Genomic DNA, 23,958 nt, shown 5'->3' on the forward strand with positions numbered 1-23,958 from the left:
AGACAGCCGACCTCGGCCCTAAGCGCCTGCGCAGTCGCGGGGCCGCCGGCCGTGCTGTTCCCGCCAATTCCTGTGGTAGTCCTTAACGTGTCGAGTTCCGCGCTCAATGGAGACGTTTGACCCCACCGAGCTGCCCGAGCTGCTTAAACTTTATTACCGGAGGCTCTTTCCCTACTCTCAGTACTATCGCTGGCTCAACTACGGCGGAGGTGATGGAGGCGAGGAATGGGTTCGGGAGCGGAGTGTGAGGAGGTTGGAGGCGGGGTGTCCTTAGAATGACAATATGAAGCGCCTTCTGTGCGCCAGGCTTTGTGCCGCGCGCCTTCATTTGCTCTCTTGAGCCCGCCCCACCACTTTCTAGGTGTAAATGGGCCGAGAGAGGATATAATAAGCCAGCCTGCGGCCACGCGGTTAAAAAAAAAAAAACAAAAAAACACACAGAGCCGCCGCTCCTATCTCTGCGTGGTCAGGCTCACATTAGGTGCCCCGTTTACCTGCAGCGGTGCCCAGAGGGTTACTGGGGCGTAGCGTGAAGCTGCAGAGGCATGGTTTGCATCAGGAGCGGAAGAGCCTCTCTCAGAGGAAGAGAAATACTTTATTCCTTGCAGCTGAATTTATTAGTGCGAATCGAGGAGAGGGGGATGGCATTACATATTTAAAATATTTATGCATCTGTTTCGTCTTTTGTACCTTTCCCTAGCAAATACGGAATGGTAACTGCTTTCAAATTAGGGACTAGGTCATGTGGATTTTGTTTTGTTTTTCTTTTACATCTACCACGGTGTTGAGCATAGGGGGCTCATTAAAAACATCTCGGGCAGGCCGGGCGCGGTGGCTCACGCCTGTAATCCCAGCACTTTGGGAGGCCGAGGCGGGCGGATCATAAGGTCAGGAGATCGAGACCATCCTGGCTAACACGGTGAGACCCCCGTCTCTACTAAAAAAATACAAAAAATTAGCTGGGCGCGGTGGCGGGCGCCTGTAGTCCCAGCTACTCGGGAGGGTGAGGCAGGAAAATGGCGTGAACCCGGGAGGCGGAGCTTGCAGTGAGCCGAGATAGCGCCACTGCACTCCGGCCTGGGCAAAAGAGCGAGATTCTGTCTCAAAAAAAAAAAAAAAAAAAAAAAAAAAATCTCGGGCCGAGTGCCGTGACTCACGCCTGTAATCCCAGCACTTTGGAAAGCCGAGGAGGACGGATTACCCGAGGTCAGGAATTCGAGACCAGCCTGGCCAACGTGGTGAAACCCCGTCTCTACAAAAAATACAAAAACTATCGGGCATAGTGGGTCGCGTGCCTGTAGTCCCAGCTACAGCCTCTGGAGGCTGAGGTGGTAGGATCCCTTGAACCCGGGAGGCGGAGGTTGCAATGAGCCTATATCGAGCCACTGCACTCCAGTCTGGGCGACAGAGCAGGAAGCAAGCAAGATTCCCTCACCGAAAAAAAAACTTCTCATTGGCTAAAATTATAATGCCCTGAGCCAAATAAAGTAGCAAATTAACTTTAAAATGTACATTTATTTTGCAGTGATAAAGAATTACTTTCAACACCGTGAATTTTCATTCACATTGAAAGATGATATTTACATTCGGTATCAATCCTTCAACAACCAGAGTGATCTGGAAAAGGAGATGCAGAAAATGAATCCATACAAGATTGATATAGGTGCAGTATATTCCCACAGAGTAAGAAATCTTTTTTTAATGTATTTTGTTGTTTTATTTTGTAAACCAAGAATGGGTTGATTCCTCTTGCGTTTGGAGATTAAATTTTTAGAGTTTATTCTAAATGAAAAGCTACTTTTTAATTGTTTGGCAAGTGATTAATCCTTTTTTGTTCTTTGACATTCTACATTACTGATGAAATCATTTGGGAGTGAATTGGTTGCATTTTTACTAGAACAAAAAAATTGAGTATCTAGCTACTAGGAAGAGGAAGTCGACATGATTTAAGAAAGGGAAATAATTAGCCGGGCGTGGTGGTACGTGCCTGTAATCCCAGCTACTAAGGAGACTGAGGCAGGAGAATCGCTTGAACCCGGGAGGCGGAGTTTGCAGTGAGCTGAGATCGCGCCATTGCACTCCAGTCTGGGCGACAGAGCGAGACTTGGCCTCAAAAAAAAAAAAAAAACAAATAGGGAAATAAAAGAGAATTACATTCTCTCCCACCATGGAAGTTATTCTTTTTTTCTTTTAATTGTTTATTTTTATTGAGGTCAAATATACATATAAAATTTATTATCTTTACCACGTTTAAGTGTACAGTTCAGTCATAATAAACATTTATATTCTTTTTCCTTCATACCCCTGGAGTTATTCTTGATTCCTTTCTTTCTCACATTCCCATACCCATTCTATTAGGAAATCCCTTTGGCTCTACCATATCTAAAATCCAGCCACTGCTACCAGTGCTACCAACATTATCATCTCATCTGAATTACTGTAAAAACCTCCTAACCGTTTGCCCTTGTAGAATCTAGAGTCCATTCTCAATACAGAAGCTAGAGTGATCCTTTTAAAACAACTCAGAATCTGTGATTCCTCTGCTCAAAACATTCTCTGGTGGCTGCTCATTTCACTGACTAAAAGTCCTTCTCTCCGCCTCATTCATTCCTGCCACACTGACACTTGCTCAAGCTGTTTCCACTGCCTAAAACCCATTTCTATACTTGGTTCATCCCCTCACCTCTTTCAAATCTTTGCTCAAATAGCACCTGCTCAGTGAGGTCTACTACAACCTGCCACTCCTCCCACCCCCTGCCACTGGTATATTCTAAGTACCCTAGAAGAGTGCCTGGCAAGAGAGAGTACACTATAAATATTTGTTGAGTGAATGAACAAACCAAAATTGCCCTTCTTCCCCTTCTCAAATATACACACTGGTTGGTGGAGGGAATACATACATAGCATAATAGCTTTTATGTGGAGTTTTTCGTATGTTACATAACTTGTTTCTTATATCAGTCCTCATTGTTTTTACAAAGGAGGAAACAGGCCCAGAGAACTTGAATAGTTTGCACAAGCTCACACACAATTTCTAAATGATAGAGCTGGCACTTAAACCCAGGGTTTCTGACTCTAAATCCCAGACCTGTCTCTCATCATCAAAGTAAGGGGAGAAGAGGTAATAAAAGGCAGGCAGAAAAAAATACTTTGGAGTTGTTTTACTTCCCCTTTATAGGTTGAGAATAAAACTGAAAATGAACTTCTAAGAAAGGTTAGGGTGCCACTCTCTACTTCCTTCTTAATTACTCAAGGGAGAAAACGTCTCATTTTTTTCTTGGGCCAACACAGAAGCATCTATAGACCTTTATTTTTGTGTTTTGTTTTGTGATTTTTATCAGTTGTGTATGCACATGGTTTACAAAATCAAGTACTTCTCTTCGGCTTTTAAAAAATCTGCTACCAGGCTGAGCCGGTGGTTCACGCCTGTAATTCTAGCACTTTGAGAGGCTGAGGCGAGCAGATAACTTGAGGTCAGGAGTTCAAGACCAGCCTGGCCAACATGGTGAAGCCATGTCTCTACCAAAAAATACAAAAACAGCCAGGTGTGGTGGCACATGCCTATAGTCCCAGCTACTCTGGAGGCTGAGGCAGGAGAATTGCTTGAACCCGGTAGGTGGAGGTTGCAGTGGGTCAAGATCACGCCACTGCACTCCATCCTGGGGGACAGAGTGAGACCCTGTCTAAAAAAAATTCTGCTACCCTTCCCCCTCATTTTTTGCTACCCAGAAGCAACCACTTTCTTTCTTTTTTTTTTTGAGATGGAGTCTAGCTCTCTTGCCCAGGCTGGAGTGCAGTGACTCGTCTCAGCTCACTGCAATTTCCGCCTCCCGGTTTCAAGCAATTCTCCCACCTCAGCTTCCCGGGTAGCTGGGATTATAGGCGCACACCACCACACTTGTCTAATATTTGTGTTTTTTAGTAGAGACGGGGTTTTGCCATGTTGGCCAGGCTGGTCACGAACTCCTGACCTCAAGTGATCCACCCACCTTGGCCTCCCAAAGTGCTGGGATTACAGGCATGAGCTACCACACCCGGACCCAGAAGCAACCACTGTCTTTTAGCTAAATCTTTTTTTTTTTTTTTTTTTTTTTTTGGAGACAGAGTCTCGCTCTGTCACTGAGGCTAGAATGCAGTGGCATGATCTCGGCTCACTGCAGCCTCCGCCTCCCGGGTTCAAGTGATTCTCCTGCCTTTGCCTCCTGAGTAGCTGGGATTACAGGTGTGTGCCACCACGCCTGGCTAATTTTTTGTATTTTTAGTAGAGACAGGGTTTCACCATGTTAGCCAGGTTGGTCTCGATCTCCTGACCTCGTGATCTGCCCGCCTTGGCCTCCCAAAGTGCTGGGATTACAGGCGTGAGCCACTGCGCCTAGCCCTGATCAGATTATTTAGAGAGGAATCTTCTAGCTTCCTGCCTGAGTTGGTAGTGGAAGAGTACAGAAGTGGGTGGAAAGGGCTGGGTCTTAACATTCCACATATAAATGTCTAATTATTCCCCTAATATCAGTTCGTAATATCAATACAACACACTCTTCAATTGTACTTGTTGTCCAAGTCCAGAGACCTTCTGTTTTATGCTCTCCAGAAAATAATGCAGGTGTTTTCTGCCAGGGAAATGAAAGAGCAGTCACCTACCTCTGCAAGCTAAGTGTACAAATCTGGGGAGCTAACTGCTTCTTAACTATGCTTTGAACCAATCCTCCTTTTTTTTTTCCTTCAGTCAAGGGTGGCCTTAAAAAATCTTCCTGTTTTTCATCTCAACTTCACCACTAAACACGCACTTACTCATTCCAGCAATATCTGGTATCACCTATCCCTGAGCCTTTTGGGGGTTCTGAGGTATAAATTGGGTTGCCCCTCTTACCTTTCCTTACTGACAGCCTAAGATTTAGTTTTTATGAATCTCCTGAGTTATCACTCCCTTCTGACTTCCAGTTATAAAAACTTATGGTGGTATTACCCTCTCAGGTTCTTTTTTATGAGACAGAGTCTCGCTCTGTCACCCAGGCTGGAGTGCAGTGGCGTGATCTTGACTCACAGCAACTTCCACCTTCCAGGTTCAATGATTCTCCTGCTTCAGCCTCCCAAGTAGCTGGGACTACAGGCATATGCCATCACACCCGGCTAATTTTTGTATCTTTAGTAGGGAGACAGAGTTTTACCATATTGGCCAGGCTGGTTTTGAACTCCTGACCTCAAGTGATCTGCCCGCCTCAGCCTCCCAAAGTGCTAGGATTACAGGCATGAGCCACCATGCCCAGCCTCTCATAGCCTCTTTATAATAAAGTCTCAATTCAAACTAACTGGGGAGATCTTTTTGAATTATTGGAAAATTTTAAATATTTGTGTGTATAGTAACAAGTAAAGGTTCTTAAAACACCTTGCAATAGGCCATTATTTGTATATGTTCTCATCAGAAAACTAAAAACAGCTTTATTATCCTTATTGACCAACAAACATTTATGATGGATATGTATTCATTAAACCCTGCTTTAAGTTGGTGAAAGTTAAGACTCTCATCAATTGTGTATGTGTGAGATCCAAAATAATGAACTTTCACTGCCATAAAGTTGGCATTATATAGTCTCTTTATTTCTCTTTGGCAACTTTTTCCATATGTGTAGAAAATAAGCAGATTTAGCAATGTGGCAGCTCTTATAGAAACTGATCAATATTTTGTATTTGTAGCCCAATCAACACAATACAGTGAAGCTGGGAGCTTTCCAGGCTCAGGAAAAAGAACTGGTATTTGACATTGACATGACAGACTATGACGACGTGAGGAGATGTTGTAGGTGAGCACTGTGTGTCTTGCTGTTAGGGTGGGTGATATCACTGACAATGAGTAATGATGACTCTGCTCTAGTTCTGCAGACATATGTCCTAAGTGCTGGACCCTCATGATAATGGCCATACGCATCATTGACAGAGCATTGAAGGGCAAGTATCAGCAGTTTCTGAATAGGGTCAAGTGTAAGAATCGGTTTTCCTCTGACTACTATTAGTCTCTGTATTTTGTGATCAAATCTCATTAATGTCTTTTTTTTTTTGAGACGGAGTCTCGCTCTCAGCCAGGCTGGAGTGCAGTGGTGCGATGTCGGCTCACTGCAACCTCTGCCTCCTGGGTTCCAGTGATTCTCCTGCCTCAGCCTCCTGAGTAGCTGGGACTACAGGCACACACCACCACGCCCAGCTAATTTTTGTATTTTTAGTAGAGGCAGCATTTCACCATGTTGGTCAGGCTGGTCTCGAACTCCTGACCTCGTGATCCGCCCACCTCGGCCTCCCAAAGTGCTGGGATTACAGGCATGAGCTACCACGCCCAGCTTAATAAAATAAGTTTTTAAAAAAGAAAGAAATTCCTAGCAGAGAGACCAGGATGGGTAAAGAGATGAAGCAAGAACATGGGGAGCACAGGAAATAACAAGTAATTTAATATATATTAATTAAGGAGTTTATAGATTTGTTTTAAAACCTATTATTTCTCTCCTCCTCAGAGGACTTTGGATTTAAGCATCGTCTCTGGGTATATTCTGGAAGGAGAGGTGTTCATTGTTGGGTCTGTGATGAATCAGTTAGAAAATTGTCTTCTGCAGTACGTTCTGGGATAGTTGAGTATTTGAGCCTTGTAAAGGTAAGGTCCTCTTAATTCTAATTTGCATTGCTTTAGTTTCTAGATGTTACCAAGCCTGATATGTTTACTGTTAAAGAAAATGAAACTATCTTTTTTTTTTTTTTTTTTTTTTTTTTTGAGATGGACTCTCACTCTGTTGCCCAGGCTGGACTGCAGTGGCACGATCTTGGCTCACTGCAAGCTCCGCCTCCTGGGTCCAAGCAATTCTCCTGCCTCAGCCTCCCAAGTAGCTGGGACTACAGGCTCCCGCCACTGTGCCCAGCTAAATTTTGTATTTTTAGTAAAGACGGATTTCGCCATGTTGTCCAGGCTGGCCCAGAACTGCTGGCCTCAGGTGATTCACCCACCTCAGCCTCCCAAAGTGCTGGGATTACAGGCATGAGCCACCGCACTGGCCTAAAACTATCTTTAATGGCATTCACATTGCAGAGTAAATGATCTTACCAATAGATCATTTAAAGTCATAGTAGCTACATGTTTTAAGATATTTCATTTTATTTTGCTATAAATATATTCCTTTGTGGCATATGTAAAATAATAGATAAAATAGATTTATTATATATAAAATAATAGAACATGTTAAAGTTTGGTTTTGGTTTTTTTTTTTTTTTTTGAGACATGGTCTCACCCTGTCACCCAGGCTGGAGTACAGTAACGTGACCACAGCTCACTGCAGCCTTGACCTCCTGGTCTCAAGTGACCCTTCTACCTCAGCCTCCTGAGTAGCTGGGACTAAAGGCATGCGCCACCATGCCCAGCCAATTTTTTAATTTTTTGCAGAAACAAGGTCTCACTATATTGCCCAGGGTGTTCTTGAACTCCTAAACTCAAACTATCCTCCCATCTCGGGCTCCCAAAATGCTGAGATTACAGGTGTGAGCCACTGCATCCAGTCTACGATTTTTTTTTTTTTTTTTTTTTTTTTGAGACAGAGTCTCGCTCTGTTACCCAGGCTGGAGTGCAGTGGCACAATCTTGGCTCACCACAACCTCCATGTCCCGAGTTCAAGCAATTCTCCTGTCTCAGCCTCCCAAGTAGCTGGGATTACAGGCACTTGCCACCACGCCCGGCTAATTTTTGTATTTAGCCAGGTGTGTTGGCAAGTGGAAACAGGGTTTCATCATATTGGTCAGGCTGGTCTCGAACTCCTGACCTCAGGTGATCCGCCCGCCTCAGCCTCTCAAAGTGCTGGGATTACAGGTGTGAGCCACTGCGTCCAGCCCTAGAAATGTTTTAATTATAATTATGCATCGCTTAACAATAAGGATACGTCCTGAGAAATACATCACTTTGCAAAAGTCATAGAGTATACTTACACAGACCCAGATGGTATAGCCTACTATACATCTAGGCTATATGGTATAACCTATTGCTCCTAGTCTACAACCTGTATAGTATGTTACTGTACTCAATACTGTAGGCAATAGTAACACAATGATAGGTATTGATGTAGCTAAACATACTTAAACATAGAAAAGTCACAGTAAAAATACAGTCTTGCAATCTTATGGGACCCACCATCTTTTTCTTTTTTTTTTTTTTTTGAGATGGAGTCTCGCTCTTGTCACCCTGGCTGGAGTGCAATGATGCGATCTCGGCTCACTGCAACCTCTGCCTCCCGAGTTCAAGCGACTCTCCTGCCTCAGCCTCCCGAGTAGCTAGGATTACAGGCATGCGCCACCATGCCCAGCTAATTTTTTGTATTTTTAATAGAGGTGGGATTCAGGCTGGTCTTGAACTCCTGACCTCAGGTGATCCACCCACCTCAGCCTCCCAAAATGCTGGGATTACAGGTGTGAGCCACTGCACCCACCATCTTATATGCAGTCCATCATGACTAAAATGTCATTATGCTGCACATGACTCTATTTATATTGTATACCTGAAGTTCTTTTTTAATGATTTATTTTTCAGGGTGGTCAAGACGTTAAAAAGAAAGTTCACCTAAGTGAAAAAATTCACCCTTTTATCAGGTCTGTTGGAAAAGTCTCCATGCACTTTAAGGTGTCTGATTTACCGGCATGTGCCTTTAGAGTTACCTTGCTATCAATTTTCACTGCTGGGTAGCATTTTATAATAATAATAGCTATGGTTAATTGAGTGCCTATTTTATGCCGCAGTATTCCTAAAAGGTGCTTTACAGATGTTCTCATTGCTCTTCACAAAAACCCCACAAGAGACTTGATGGTATCTCCATTTATAGATAAGGAAAATGAGTTTTAGAGAGATTTTATAATGAGCTTGGCATCACACGACAAGTTAGTTGTTAAATTTAGGATTCATGCCCTGGTCTGCCTGACTCCAAAGCCCACTCCAATGCCTTTTCCACTGAATTCACTACTTCTCTAGGATAGTGGAAAAAGCCTTATATTAGGAGTAAAAATTCCTATTCTGCCACTGACTATGATCTTGATAAAATATTGCTGCCTCCATTTCCTTATCTCTATGATGGGGAGAACAACATGCACTCTACCTGTCTCACAGTTGTATCAATGATTAAGTGAAAGAGTAAATGTGATGCATATTTGTAAACTGCAAACTTTATATAATTGTTGAGATATTAATACAAGCAATTCACAGTGGAAAGTGTAGGCTGCATCCCACATTCTACTACTGATGTATTATGGTGTCCTGGGTTGGTTACTTTCTACCCTTATTGCGTATATTAACCTTCTAAGTTGTGAGGTTTAAAAAGTAAACATTTCTTGTATACCCATTCTGTGCCAAGTTCTATGCCAGGTTCTTTTCCCTTAAAGTGTCTCATTTAATTATCATAACGCTGCAAAGGGTGGTATTCCCATTTTACCTAGTTAAGTTCTAAAAATGTCATGAAAATAAGCAGCAGTTTTCCCCACAATGGCAGCAATACCTATGTGGCATATGTATTACTAATAGTGTTGGGACTCTGTTGTTACTGTTGTTCTTACAGAAAATCTATAAACATAATAAAAAAATACTTTGAAGAATATGCCTTGGTTAATCAAGATATTCTCGAAAATAAAGAAAGCTGGGATAAGATTTTAGCCCTTGTTCCTGAAAATATCCTTTCCCGTGATCATTTCTGTGTGAGCTGGTTGTTTTGATCTGTGGTATTATAAATGTTAGACATATCTGCTTGTAAGTTCTCGTACTTATAAGTTTAATCTTTTTTACACAAAATATCTCCTGTATTTCTGGATTTTAGTATCTCTGGTCTGGAACATAATAAAAAATGGGGCCATGTTGCAAATCAGTTTTCTCATTTTGGAAGTTGGTCCTAGAATTAACAGCTAAAGAATGGTGAATTACATAGTCAAAATACATGCAGACCAGGGAAAACTTTACATCATACCTTATAGTTATTTTGGCATTTTTTCTGTTATATCATCACTGTATTTTTACAGGGGAAGATTTCAATGATACAACTGGTGTTGGTTTGGTTTGGGTTTTTTGTTTTTTGTTTTTAAGACAGAGTCTTACTCTGTTGCCCAGGCTGGAGTGTGCAGTGGTACGATCTTGGCTTACTGCAACCTCCGCCTCCCGGGTTCAAACAATTCTCCTGCCTCAGCCTCCCAAATAGCTGGGACTACAGGCGCGCACCACCACGCCCAGCTAATTTTTGTGTTTTTAGTAGAGACGGGGTCTCACCATGTCGTCCAAGCTGGTCTCAAATGATCCACCCACCTCAGCCTCCCAAAATATTGGGAATACAGGCGTGAGCCACTGTGCCCGGCCGGATACAGCTGTTGAGTTTAACATTTGTGGGGTGGGTTTTTTTTTTGTTGAGACGGAGTCTCACTCTGTCGCCCAGGCTGTAGCGCAGTGGCACAATCTCGGCTCACTGCAACCTTCACCTTGCAGGTTTAAGCAATTTTCCTGCCTCAGCCTCCAGAGTAGCTAGGATTACAGATGTGCACCACCATGCCCTGCTGATTTTTCTATTTTTAGTAGAGATGGGGTTTCACCATGTTGACCAGGCTGGTCTCGAACTCCTGACCTCACGTGATCCACCCACCTCAGCCTCCCAAAGTGCTGGGAGTACAGGCATGAGCCACCACGCCCAGTCAACATTTATATTTCAAGAAATGTTAATAACTACTTTCTGAATATTTATAAGATACCCTTGTGGTAATATATACTTAAAACTAAATTGTTCATTGACGTTCCCTAAATAAGTCTGTTCCTTAATGACCCATCACCAATTCATGATGAACTTCAACAAAACTTCCAAAAGTCTCACAATTCACTTCAGCGTTGGGAGCACTTGAAGAAAGCAGCCAGCAGATGTCAGGTATATGCCACTGAAATCTGTATTACAGATATAATAATGCAATTCTTAAATTGATTGTTTTGCCTAGTCAGTTAAAGATGGTTGAAGATCATTTTTTTAACTTTCTTTAAAGAAATCCTCAACAGTTCCTACTGATCCTCATGTTAGCCTTGTATCTGCTTTTAGAATAACATCAAAAATGACAAATATGGACCCTGGCTGGAGTGGGAGATTATGCTCCAGTATTGTTTTCCACGGCTGGATATCAATGTCAGCAAAGGAATCAATCATCTACTGAAGAGCCCTTTTAGTGTTCATCCTAAAACAGGTACTACACAAGGAAATTAAGGAAAACTAAAAGAAAAATGAGTTGCTATTGGCTTTAGTAAGCATGGCATTAGGTCTGAATATATATAATGTCTATGATTTAAAGGTAGAAGAATTGCTCTGTCACCTAATACTTAAGTCAGTTAAGTAGCTACCAGATGAGTTTCTACTATGTAACTGTTTTTCAGTTGGGTTTCTGAGGTTCCATATTAGATTTGGAGAGGACCGTCAAAATCTTAGGACAACAGCTCTCATTGTACAGATGAGAAAACGGTGGCCCAAGATGTAACTTATCCAAGGTCATAAAAAAAAAATTGTATGTGACCGTATGTGGTGGCTTGCTCCTGTAATCCCAGCACTTGAGGAGGGCAAGGTGGTCAAATCACTTGAGCCCCAGAGTCTAACACCAGCCTAGGCCACATGTCTAAACCCCCTTTCTACAAAAAATACAAAAATTAGCTAGATGTGGTGGTGCATGCCTGTAGTTCCAGCTACTCAAAAGGCTTAGGCAGAAGGATCACTTGAGCCTGGGAAGTTGAGGCTGCACTGAGCTGTGATGGTGCCACTGCACTCCAGCCTGGGCGACAGAGTGAGACCCTGTCTCACAAAAAAAAAGAAAAAAAGAAAGAAATGAAATGAACTCTACTCCTAGCACTGACAAAAACAAAAAAATTTTTTTTTTCGAGAAAGAGTCTCACTCTGTCACCCAGGCTGGAGTGCACTGGTGCAATCTCAGCTCACTGATCAGCTCAAGCGATCCTTCTGCTTCAGCCTCCTGAGTAGCTGGTACTACAGGCACATGCTACCACAGCCAGCTAATATTTTGTAGACAGGGTTTTGCCATGTTGCCCAGGTGGATCTCGAACTCTTGAGCTCAAGCAATTCACCCGCCCCAGTCTCGCAAAGTGCTGGGATTACAGACAAGAGCCACTGCACCCAGCCTCATTATGTCATTTTTGAGATGTGTTAAATTCTATATGGTATCCTAGGGGCGTATTATAAAAGAGTAGAGGAATTTCTATTTTATTTCCTAAATGCTTTTTAAAGGTGTCTGACATGTGGGTATCTGTATTGATCTCAAATAAACCAAGCCAATGTAAATATAATAGTTCCATCTATTTTGTTCTATTTTCAGGACTCACTAACTCTGAGATTGTTCTGAACTTAAATATGGAATATTTAAATATACTTTATTTCTAAATATAGAAATAAAAGTAGGGATAAGAGCAATTGGGAAATAGCTCAACAGTCTTCACATTTGCTTTTTGGTTTTTGTTTTTGTTTTTTTTCTTTCTTTTTTTTTCGAGACAGAATCCCACTCTGTCACCCAGGCTGGAGTGCAGCAGTGCGATCTTGACTCACTGCAGCCTCTGCCTTCCAGGTTCAAGCAATTCTCTGCCTCACCCTCCCAAGTAGCTGGGATTACAGGTACCCGCCACCACACCTGGCTAATTTTTGTATTTTTAGTAGAGACGGGGTTTCACCATCTTGGCCAGGCTAGTCTTGAACTCCTGACCTCGTGATCCACCCTCCTCAACCTCCCAAAGTGCTGGGATTACAGGGGTGAGCCACTGCACCTGGCCGGTTTTTTAAAGAGAAATAAAAGGCATGCTGGACATGGTCATTCACACCTGTAATCTCAGCAACTCAGGAGGCTGAGGCAAGAGGATTGTTTGAAGCCAGGAGTTGTGGGCAACATAGTGAGACCCCAACTCAACAAAAATTGAAAAACTGGCCAGGCCAGGTGCAGTAGCTCACGTCTATAATCCTAGCACTTTGGGAGACAACTGAGGTGGGAGGATCACTTGAGCCCAGGACATCAAGCCTGCAGTGAGCTATGACCATGCTACTGTACTCTAGCATGGGTGACAAAGTGAGGCATTAACTCTAAAAAAGAGTAAGGGCACAGCTAATGTGAAAGTAATTTATATTTCTAAATACTCTTCTTAACAGATAAGTTTAACCCTTTGTCTAAGCCTTAAATAAAAATTTTAACCAAAAAATAACTTATAGGAGATGCCTATAATGATTTATAGTCCAAAATCATCAGTTTATAACTTTTGTGTCTTACAGGTCGCATATCTGTGCCTATTGATTTGCAGAAAGTGGACCAGTTTGATCCATTTACTGTTCCGACCATAAGGTATGTTTCAGATCATTGATCACTCCTTGTTTGTAATTGTTGTTCTGAATTTTAAATAAATTGGATTAGCCTCCTTAGAGAAGTAGTTGCATGGGAATGGTATATTTGGTTATGGAAACCAAATAAGGTTCAAAGGTTAGATGACGATGCCCTAATAGAACAATACAAGATTTTCACCTGCTGTTACATAAGAAAAAGATTTTAAGGTCAAGTAAATTTAGGAAATTCTGACTTAAACAGATTAAAAGTATTTTTTACTACAGTATTTCACAGTCTTTCATATGATAATATGCATGAAAAACTCCAAGAAGAGATCATGGTGTTTAGAATATCCCAAATTTAGTTGGCCACATAATTTTTTTACAGTAAATTTTATGGGATTCACATGCTATTATACACTGGATAATGCTGACCAGAAACCAACATTAAACTTCTCTTGTTCGTGGTGAGGCGCTGTGGCTCATGCCTGTAATCCCAACACTTTGGGAAGGCAAAGCGGGTGGATCACAAGGTCAAGAGATCGAGACCATCCTGGCCAACGTGGTGGGACCCTGTCTCTACTAAAAATACAAAAATTAACTGGGCTTGGTGGCACATGCCTGTAGTCCCAGCTACTTGGGAGGCTGAGGCATAAGAATCACTTGAACCTGGGAGGCAGAGGTTGCAGTGAGCCAAGATCGCACCACTGCACTCCAGCCTGGCAACAGAGCAGGACTCCGTCTCAAAAACAAAAAAACAAAAACAAAAAAATTCTCTTTTTCTGTTACTTGCAGCTTCATCTGCCGTGAATTGGATGCCATTTCCACTAATGAAGAGGAAGAGGAGGAGAATGAAGCTGAATCTGATGTCAAACACAGAACCAGAGGTAAGATAATATTCTGAAGCTTCACTTTAATACAGGTTTTTATATAGATATCCATCTGTCACTCCAGTAATTAATTCTCTGATTCAGCCAGAATGGATCAGCATTTGTCCTGGAACTGCATACAATGTTTGTGTCCTTTCTTCAACAGCGGCCCAAGTGGTATTACTGAATCCAGTCTGATTCAACACATATTTCCTAAGTAACTTCTAATGCTAGGATCTATACTGTAAGATTAAACTATCAATAAGTATGAATAATCAGTCTCTGAGATTCACCACCTATTTATTTAACAACTATTGTATATGCAGTACTTTTGTTCTTTGTTTCTGATGCACATAGGTGGGTTTTATGGTAAACATATGTCTAAACTGTTTACCAAGTTGTATATTCAAGAATTTGAAGAAGCTGGCTGGGCGCAGTGGCTCACGCCTGTAATCCCGGCTCTTTGGGAGGCCGAGGCAGGCAGATCACTTGAGGTCAGGAGTTCAAGACCAGCCTGGCCAACATGGTGAAACCCCATCTCTGCTAAATATACAAAAATCAACCAGGTGTGGTGGAGGGCACCTGTAATCCCAGCTACTTGGGAAGCTGAGTCAGGAGAATCGCTTGAACACGGGAGGCAGAGGTTGCAGTGAGCCGAGATTGTGCCACTGCACTCCAGCCTGGGCAGCAGAGGGAGACTGTCTCAAACAAACAAACAAAAAAAATAATTTGAAGAAGCTAAGGAATTTCTAAATCTTCCTGCCAATGGAAGGCAAATCTAACACCTAAGAGATACTGCAGGCCAGGTGCGGTGGCTCACACCTGTAATCCCAGCACTTTGGGAGGCCCAGGTGGGTTGATCACCTGAGGTCCTGAGTTCGAGACCAGCCTGATCAACATGGAGAAACCCCGTCTATCCTAAAAATACAAAATTAGCCAGGTATGGTGGCACATGCCTGTAATCCCAGCTGCTCGGAAGGCAGAGGCAGGAGAATCGCTTGAACTCAGGAGGTGGAGATTGCGGTGAGCAAAGATTGCGCCATTGCACTCCAGCCTGGGCAACAAGAGCAAAACTCCGTCTCAAAAAAAAAAAAAAAAGATGCTGCATAGCAGCGCAGCACTCCCCAACCTTTTTGGCATCAGGGATGGGTTTTGTGGAAGACAATTTTTGCACGGACTGCAAAGAGATGGGGAGGAGTTGGGGATGGTTCCAGGATGAAACTTTTTTACCTCAGATCATCGGGCATTAGATTCTGATAAGGAGTGCACAACCTAGATCCCTCACATGCGCAGTTCACAATAGGGTTCATGCTCCTGTGAGAATTTAGTGCTTCTGCTGATCTAACACAAGGCAGAGCTCAGGTGGTAATGCTTACTGCTCACCTCACACCTGTAATCCCAGCACTTTGGGAGGCCAAGGCAAGAGGAGCCTAGGAGTTTGAGACCACCCTGGGCAACACAGAGACACCCTGTCTCTCCAAAAAAAAAAAAAATTAGCTAGACATGCTGGCATGCACCTGTCGTCTCAGCTACTCAAGAGGCTGTTTGAGCCCAGGAGGTTAAGGCTGCAGTAAGCCTTGACCACACCACTGTACTCCAGCCTGTCAGAGAGAGACCTTGTCTCAAAATAAAAATTATGTGGCCGGGCGCGGTAGCTCATGCCTGTAATCCCAGCACTCTGGGAGGTCAAGGTGGGTGGATCACCTGAGGTCAGGAGTTCGGGACCAGCCTGGCCAACGTGGTTAAACCCCATCTCTACTAAAAATACAAAAATTAGCCAGGCATGGTGGTGCACACCTGTAGTCCCAGCTATTCAGGAGGCTGAGGCACAGGAATCGCTTGAGCCCGGGAGGCAGAGGTTGCAGTGAGCTGAGGTTGCGCCACTGCACTCCAGCCTGGGAAACAGAGTTAGACTTCGTCTCAAAAAAAAAAAAGTATAATTTCTTTCTTACTCCTTTTAAAGAACTATTATGAGGATTCTTAATTCCATGCAAACATAGGATACTACTAAAATCCAAATTTTATGTGAAACTCCTTTCTTATTCTCAATCATATTTTCCCATTGGGTATCATTATAGGTTATGTAATTAAATGGATGAATAAATTTTTTTTTTTTTTTTTTTTAAGAGAAAGAGTCTTACTCTGTCACCCAGGCTGGTGTGCAGTAGTGCAATCTCAGCTCATTGCAACCTCTGCCTGCTGGTGTGCAGTGGTGCAATCTCAGCTTATTGCAACCTCCGCCTCCTGGGTTCAAGTGATTCTCCTGCCTCAGCCTCCTGAGTAGCTGGAGTTACAGGTGCCCGCCACCAGGTGCAGCTAATTTTTGTATTTTTAGTAGAGACAGGGTTTCTCCATGTTAGTCAGGCTGGTCTCCAACTCACAACCTCAGGTAATCCACCTGCCTTGGCCTCCCAAAGTGCTGGGATTACAGGCATGAGCCACCGCACCCTGCCTATATTAAATTTTTTGTTGTGTACATTTTTTAAACTATTTTATAAATCAATACTTAATGCAGGCCAGGCGTAGTGGCTCATGCCTGTAATCCCAGCACTTTGGGAGGCTGAGGCGGGTGGATCACCTGAGGTCAGGAGTTCAAGATGAGCCTAGCCAACATGGCAAAACCCCGTCTTTACTAAAAATACAAAAATTAGCTGGGCGTTGTGGCGGGCACCTATAATCCCAGCTACTCAGGAGGCTGAGGCAGAAGAATCACTTGAACCCGGGAGGTGGAGGTTGCAATAAGCCGAGATTGCCCTACTGCACTCCAGCCTGGGAGACAGAGCGAGACTCCATCTCAAAAAAAAAACAAAGAATACTCAATGTAAAAACTTCTAATAATCTCCAAAAGGGCATGACCCGAGCCTGAGCAACACAAGACCTTGTCTCTACTAAAAATAAAAAATTAGCCAGCTGTGGTGGCACTCCCTGTGTCCCAGCCACTTGGGAGGCTGAGGTGGGAGGATCATTTAAGCCAGGGAAGTCAAAGCTGCAGTGAGCTGCAATTGCACCACTGCATTCTAGCCTGGGCAAAAAAGCAAGACAGTGTCTCAAAAATAAGGCATGAGGCCGGGCACGGTGGCTCACACCTGTAATCCCAGCACTTTGGGAGGCTGAGGCGGGCGGATCACGAGGTCAAGAGATCAAAACCATCCTGGACAGCATGGTGAAACCCCGTCTCTACTAAAAATACAAAAACTTAGCCGGGCATGGTGGCACACACCTATAGTCCCAGCTACTCAGGAGGCTGAGGCAGGAGAATCGCTTGAATCCGGGAGGTGGAGGTTGCAGTGAGCCAAGATTGCACGACTGCATACCAGCCTGGCAACAGAGCGAGACTCAAAAATAAAGGCATGGGCTGGGCGCAGTGGCTCACGCCTGTAATCTCAGCACTTTGGGAGGCCAAAGCGAGTGAATCATGAGGTCAGGAGTTTGAGACCAGCCTGGCCAGCATGGTGAAACCCCGTCTCTACTAAAAATACAAAAAATTAGCACGGCGTGGTGGCGGGCACCTGTAATCCCAGCTAGTCGGGAGGCTGAGGTAGGAGAATTGCTTGAACCCGGGAGGCGGAAGTTGCAGTAAGCCGAGATCGCACCATTGCACTCCAGCCTGGGCAACAGAGTGAGGCTCTGTCTCAAAAAAAAAAAACAAAAACAAAAACAAAAATATAAATATAAAAGACTTGTATGAAAGAGAGTATCATATATCTCAATTTTTATTACATGCAAAAATAATATTTTAGCTGGGCATGGTGGCATGTGTCTGTAATCCCAGCACTTTCAGAGGCCGAGGCTGGGAGATCACTTGCGCTCAGGAGTTCAAGACCAGCCTGAGCAACAGAGTGAGACCTCGTCTCTACAAATACCAAAAAAAAAAAAAAAATTGGTTGGGCATGGTGGTACATGCCTGTAGTTATAGCTACTCAGGAAGCAGAGATGGGAGGATCCCTTGAGCCCAGTAGATCAAGGCTGCAGTGAGCCAAGACGGAACCACTGTACTTCAGTCTGCATGACAGAGTGCAATCCTGTCTCAATAATAATAATTTCACCTTTTTTAATGTGACTAATATAGTATTTAAAAGTATGTATGTTTCTCTCGTATTTCAATTGGGCAGCCCTAGAGAATTCTTATAAGAAACTTAGTTGTGTTTTCATGTTATTCTTGCTGCCAGTATGCTAATTATAATGTACATTCTTCATAATTTAGATTATAAGAAGACCAGTCTAGCACCTTATGTGAAAGTTTTTGAACATTTTCTTGAAAACCTGGATAAATCCCGAAAAGGAGAACTTCTTAAGAAGAGTGGTAAGACTCTATGCCTTTCCCCTCTATCTAGTTAGATCTTAGTAGAAATGAGCAATTTTTGAGTTCTAGTCTTTCTTTGCCTTCCTCCCAAAATTTACAGATTTATCTTACTATCCTTAATGTTTTGGAAATTGAGATTCCTTAATTCAATTTAACACGTAGTTATTAAACACATTCTAAGTATCAGGTCTATAAGGGAGACAAAGATGAATTAACATCATGCCTCGTTGCCCTTAAGAAGTACTAACTTGGCCAGGCACAGTGGCTGACGCCTGTAATCCCAGCACTTTGGGAGACCAAGGCAGTTGGATCACTTGAGGTCAGGAGTTCGAGACCAGCCTGGCCAACATGGTGAAACCCTGTTTCTACTAAAAATATAAAAATTTAGCTGGGCGTGGTGGCAGGCACCTGTAATCCCAGCTACTCAGGAGGCCGAGACATGAGAATCACTTGAACCAGGGAGGCGGAGGTTGCAGTGAGCTGAGATCGCACCATCGCACTCCAGCCTGGGCAACAGAGCAAGACTCCATCTCAAAAAAAAAAAGAAGTACTAACTTAATACAAAAAAAAAAAGTACAAAATGCTAAGAAAGAGATTTTATCTGATGGACTCTGAGATTTCATATGAAAATGATGGTAACTGAACTCCTTTCAGTGTAGCTGCTGTAAGAATTCTAATCCCTAGCCGGGTGCAGTGGCTCACACCTGTAATCCCCGCACTTTGGGATGCTGAGGCAGGTGGATCGCCTGAGGTCAGGAGTTCAAAACAAGCCTGGCCAACATAGTAAAACCCCATCTCTACTAAAAATACAAAAAATTAGCTGGACGTGGTGGTGGGAGCCTGTAATCCCAGCTACTAGGGAGGCTGAGGCAGGAGAATCGCTTGAACCCAGGAGGCAGAGGTTGCAGTGAGCTGAAATTGTGCCATTGCACTCCAGCCTGGGCAACAAGAGCAAAACTCCATCTCAAAAAAAAAAAAAAAAAAAACCCTAGGCCGGACACGGTGGCTCACACCTGTAATGCTAGCACTTTGGGAGGCCAAAGCAGGTGGATCACCTGAGGTCAGGAGTTCAAGACCAGCCTGGCCAACACGGTGAAACCACATCTCTACTAAAAATACAAAAATTAGCCGGGCGTGGTATTGTGCGCCTGTAATCCCAGCTACTTGGGAGGCTGAGGCAGGAGAATCTCTTGAAGCCGGGAGGTGGAGGTTGCAGTGAGCCAAGATTGCGCCATTGCACTCCAGCCTGGGCAACAGAGCAAGACACTATCTCAAAAAAAAAAAAAAATTCTAATCCCTAATGCCCAATATACTATACTATAAGGTATGAGAAGGATTTCCACAAGCAGAAATTTGATAAGATAAGGGTATGGAGGTGGAAAAAGGCCTAGGGTTGTTCATTCTTGAAGAAACAGCAAGAGCACAGACAGACAGGAAAGCATCCAGTTACTCTGGAAGCCATCAAGTAGTACAGCTAATCTAGTAAATGGTGTGTCCAGAAGTGATGGGCTATAAATCCAAAGAAGCAAACTGAATGGCCTTGAATTCCAAGCTTAGGTGTTTGGGCTTGGTTTTTGGGCTTAATAGGAAGCTTTTAAAAGCTCTGAGGAAGGGAATGCCATGATTTGTAGTTTTTATCTAGAAAGATAAATCTGGGCAAGGCAGGGACTAGAATAGAGCCCAAGAGGCCAACTGAGCTATTGCCACTAGAACAGTAGCGCTGGAGATCTCCAAAAGGTGCAAATACTGGAACCATCCTTGAGACTTGCTAATGATTCAGAAGTGAAGAGATGAAAGATGGAAGGGAAAATGTTATAGAAGCCAGGGGAAAGAAAAGTGCAAGATTATCAGGTGTCAGGTACAGTAGGAAACTAATAAAATCCTGCTGCATATAATAACTGGAAAGAAACAAAGAGGATAGCAGGTCAAATGAAGGGTACTCTAAATGAGAGACATATGAGCATACGCATAAGCCAATAGGAAAAAAATCAGCAGATTGAATATTATTCAAGAGATGAAGGATACTCTAGAAAACTGTGACAATGTTATAGCAATACAAATTATCTTGCCACTTCATTTTTTATTTAAATATGTGATAGTTTAAGCAGTAGTGCCTAAGATAATGCTCTACTCAGTAGACACTCATATGTGTGATTATTGGATGAACAATGACTGAGCTTGGAAAGCCTGGTTGAAGCTGCCATTGCAACTGGCCGTATTAAGTCCTTTGTATCCTCACTGTTCCATACTAGCTCAGCCTATAATGTGGACTTCAGCAAATGTGTAAGCAAATCTTTGTGCATGATGTGTGTTAAATAGAAGCATTAGGCAAAAAAGAATGTAAAAATAAATGGGCTTTGTTTTGTTTTCCTTTGCTGTTCTTCCATATATTATCTATTCTATTTTAGATTTACAAAAAGATTTCTGAAGACAGAGCTCCTCAAACCATTGTGGATATCTTCTGCCTTCAACCACAGATCAAATGCTTCAAGAGCCATTTAATAAATATGGCAGAACTATGTATGTGTCTTAAAACTCAAAGTAAATTTTCCTTTACTTGAGAAATAATTTATGTTGAACGATTTCCTAGCCAGGTACAGTGGCTCACGCCCATAATCCCAGCACTTTGGGAGGCCCAGGCAGGCGGATCACCTGAAGTCAGTAGTTTGAGACTAGCCTGGCCAACATGGCAAAACCCCCGTCTCTACTAAAACTACAAAAATCAGTCGGGTGTGGTGGTGCATACAGTAATCCTAGCTACTCGGGAGGCTGAGGCAGAATTGCTCGAACCCAGGAGACAGAGGTTGCAGTAAGCCGGGATCACAGCCACTGGGCGACAGAGCGAGACTCCATCTCAAAAAAGAAACAAAACAAAACAAAAAGAAGTAAGATTTCCTGAGACGACCAAAGGAGAGTGTCAAGGTTCCTGGAAGGAGAAATAAAAGGTGGCGTAAGTGGATTGCAGATAATTTTATAAAATTTAATATTATACAAGGATAATTCTAAGGCTTCTGATATAAATACCCAGTTCTACTAGTTGCCATATATAGAGATAAGTGAGCAGTAATAGGACTGTCAGCTCACTTGATACATCATATGTTTGGGTGAATGATGGTTTTGTCCTTAAGTTTTAGACATTTAATTATATCTAGAGGGACAGGCACGGTGGCTCATACCTGTAATCCCAACACTTTGGGAGGCCAAGACAGGCAGATCACTTGAGGCCAGTTTTTTTTTTTTTTTTTGAGATGGAGTCTTGCTCTGTCGCCCGGGCTGGAGTGCAGTAGCACAATCTTGGCTCACTGCAAGCTCTACCTCCCGGGCTCACGCCATTCTCCTGCCTCAGACTCCCAAATAGCTGAGACTACAGGTGCCCGCCACCATACCCGGCTAATTTTTTTTTGTATTTTTAGTAGAGACGGGGTTTCACTGTTAGCCAGGATGGTCTCGATCTCCTGACCTCGAGATCTGCCTGTCTCGGCCTCCCAAAGTGCTGGGATTACAGGTGTGAGCCACCACGCCTGACTGAGGCCAGGAGTTCAAGACCAGCCTAGCCAACATAGTGAAACCCGGTCTTCACTAAAAATACAAGAAAATTAGCCAGGTGTGGTGGCGGGCACCTGTAATCCCAGCTACTAAGGAGGCTGAGGCAAGAGAATCGCCTGAACGCAGGAGGTGGAGGTTACAGTGAGCTGAGATCACGCCACTGCACTCCATCCTGAGCAACATAAATAAAAATTATAAAATAAATAAAACGTATTATACTTGTGAAAATACTTGAGACTTTTTATATATCTAGGTACTTCAATTTTTAAAGTTTGATTTTGTGAGATGGGTTCTAATGTGTCCGATTTCTCTTGCCCTGTTTTACAACTAATCTAAACAAAACAGTCATTCTAGTTTATATTCTGTCTTCCGAGAAACATCTAGAAGCAAGCTGTCAGGCTGGTGCTCTTAATGACAATGAAAATTTTCCTTCTTTTGCATTTCCTTTAACATTGTTTCCTCTACAATCAATCTTTTCTTATCTTCTGGTTGATATGAAACAGACTCTATAATGCAGTCAACACATTGATTCCTTGACCTATATTTTAAGAAAATTCCTGCTGGGTGCGGTGGCTCACACCTATAATCCCAGCACTTTGGGAGGCCGAGGCGGGTGGATCACTTGAGGTCAGGAATTTCAGACCAGCCTGACCAGCATGGTGAAACTCCGTCTCTACTAAAAATACAGACCTGGTGATGCACGCCTATAATCCCAGCCACTGGAACCTGGGAGGCAGAGGTTGCAGTGAGCCGAGATTGCACCATTGCACTCCAGCCTGGGCAATAAGAGTGAAACTCCGTCTTAAAAAAAGGAAAATTCCTCGTTGTTTTTTTTCGTTTATTTGTTTGTTTTTGAGCCAGAGTCTCACTCTGTCGTCCAGGCTGGAGTGCAGTGGGGCAATCTGCCTCCCTGCAACCTCCACCTCCCAGCTTCAAGCAGTTCTCCTGCCTCAGCTTCCCAAGTAGCTGGGACTACAGGTGCACATCGCCACACCTGGCTGATTTTTTGTATTTTTAGTAGAGACAAGTTTTCACCATGTTGCCCAGGCTGGTGTCGAACTCCTGAGCTTGGGCAATCCACCTGCCTTGGCCTCCCGGGCGTGAGCCACCTCACCTGGCCCAAAAATTCTTCATTATTTGAGCTTATGTGTACTATAGGTTATTAAGTCTTCAGGTTCTAGAAACAGTGGGTCGATTAAAACTCCAGAATACAAAATTATTAGAGACTCATTAGTCCAGAACTAATCAGTAAAGAACTCAGAAGGAGAGTGGAAAGACTGGTATGCGTTTAAAAAGAGACTTTTTTTTGAGACAGTCTCGCTCTGCCACCCAGGCTGGAGTGCAGTGGCGCCATCTCGGCTCACTGCAAGCTCCGCCTCCCAGGTTCACGCCATTCTCCTGTCTCAGCCTCCTGAGTGGCTAGGACTACAGGTGCGTGCCATCATACCCAGCTAATTTTTTGTATTTTTAGTAGAGACGGGGGTTTCACCATGTTAGCCAGGATGGTCTCGATCTCCTGACCTCGTGATCCACCTGCCTCGGCCTCCCAAAGTGCTGGGATTACAGGCGTGAGCCACTGCGCCCGGCCTCAAAAAGAGACGTTTTAAGCTTTCATTATCGTTTTATAAATATGTCTAGCATTAAAGTGCTTTAACTCCTGGGCTCAAGGGATCCTTGTGCCTCAGCTTCTGGAGTAGCTGGGACTACAGGTATGCGCCACCTTGCCAGGCTTATGTTTTATTTTGTTGTGGAGACGGGGTCTTGCCATCTTACCCAGGCTGGTCTCTAATTCCTGGGTTAAGCAGTTCACCTGCCTTGGCCTCCCAAACTGCTGAGATTACAGGTGTGAGCCACGGCGCCCAGCCAATGTTTAGTTCTTAAAGACAGCAAAAATATACCCAAGGAC

The 23,958-nt window shown here is 43.4% G+C and overlaps 1 protein-coding gene across 1 annotated transcript; it reads left to right on the plus strand.

The window, feature by feature from the left end:
* PRIM1 (DNA primase subunit 1) lies at nucleotides 1-21,074 on the plus strand. Its single transcript, XM_055248759.2, has 13 exons — nucleotides 1-209; nucleotides 1,526-1,683; nucleotides 5,692-5,798; nucleotides 5,870-5,943; nucleotides 6,501-6,637; nucleotides 8,552-8,610; nucleotides 9,567-9,676; nucleotides 10,816-10,907; nucleotides 11,073-11,214; nucleotides 13,287-13,356; nucleotides 14,130-14,221; nucleotides 18,408-18,506; nucleotides 20,915-21,074. Exons 1-13 carry the CDS (start codon nucleotides 107-109, stop codon nucleotides 20,932-20,934), a joined length of 1,263 nt encoding a protein of 420 aa, XP_055104734.1. The 5' UTR covers nucleotides 1-106; the 3' UTR covers nucleotides 20,935-21,074.
* Nucleotides 21,075-23,958: the final 2,884 nt, after the last annotated feature.

The sequence above is a fragment of the Symphalangus syndactylus genome, chromosome 17, assembly GCF_028878055.3.
Source record: "Symphalangus syndactylus isolate Jambi chromosome 17, NHGRI_mSymSyn1-v2.1_pri, whole genome shotgun sequence".
Lineage (NCBI taxonomy): Eukaryota > Metazoa > Chordata > Mammalia > Primates > Hylobatidae > Symphalangus > Symphalangus syndactylus.

What these genes read in the sequence shown, in the direction of transcription:
- PRIM1 (XM_055248759.2), top strand. Translation starts at nt 107, where the DNA reads ATGGAGACGTTTGACCCCACCGAGCTGCCCGAGCTGCTTAAACTTTAT. An exon ending in AAAATTCACCCTTTTATCAG is followed by an intron (nt 8,611 to 9,566) that starts GTCTGTTGGAAA and finishes TTGTTCTTACAG; the next exon opens with AAAATCTATAAACATAATAA. An exon ending in AAGCAGCCAGCAGATGTCAG is followed by an intron (nt 10,908 to 11,072) that starts GTATATGCCACT and finishes ATCTGCTTTTAG; the next exon opens with AATAACATCAAAAATGACAA.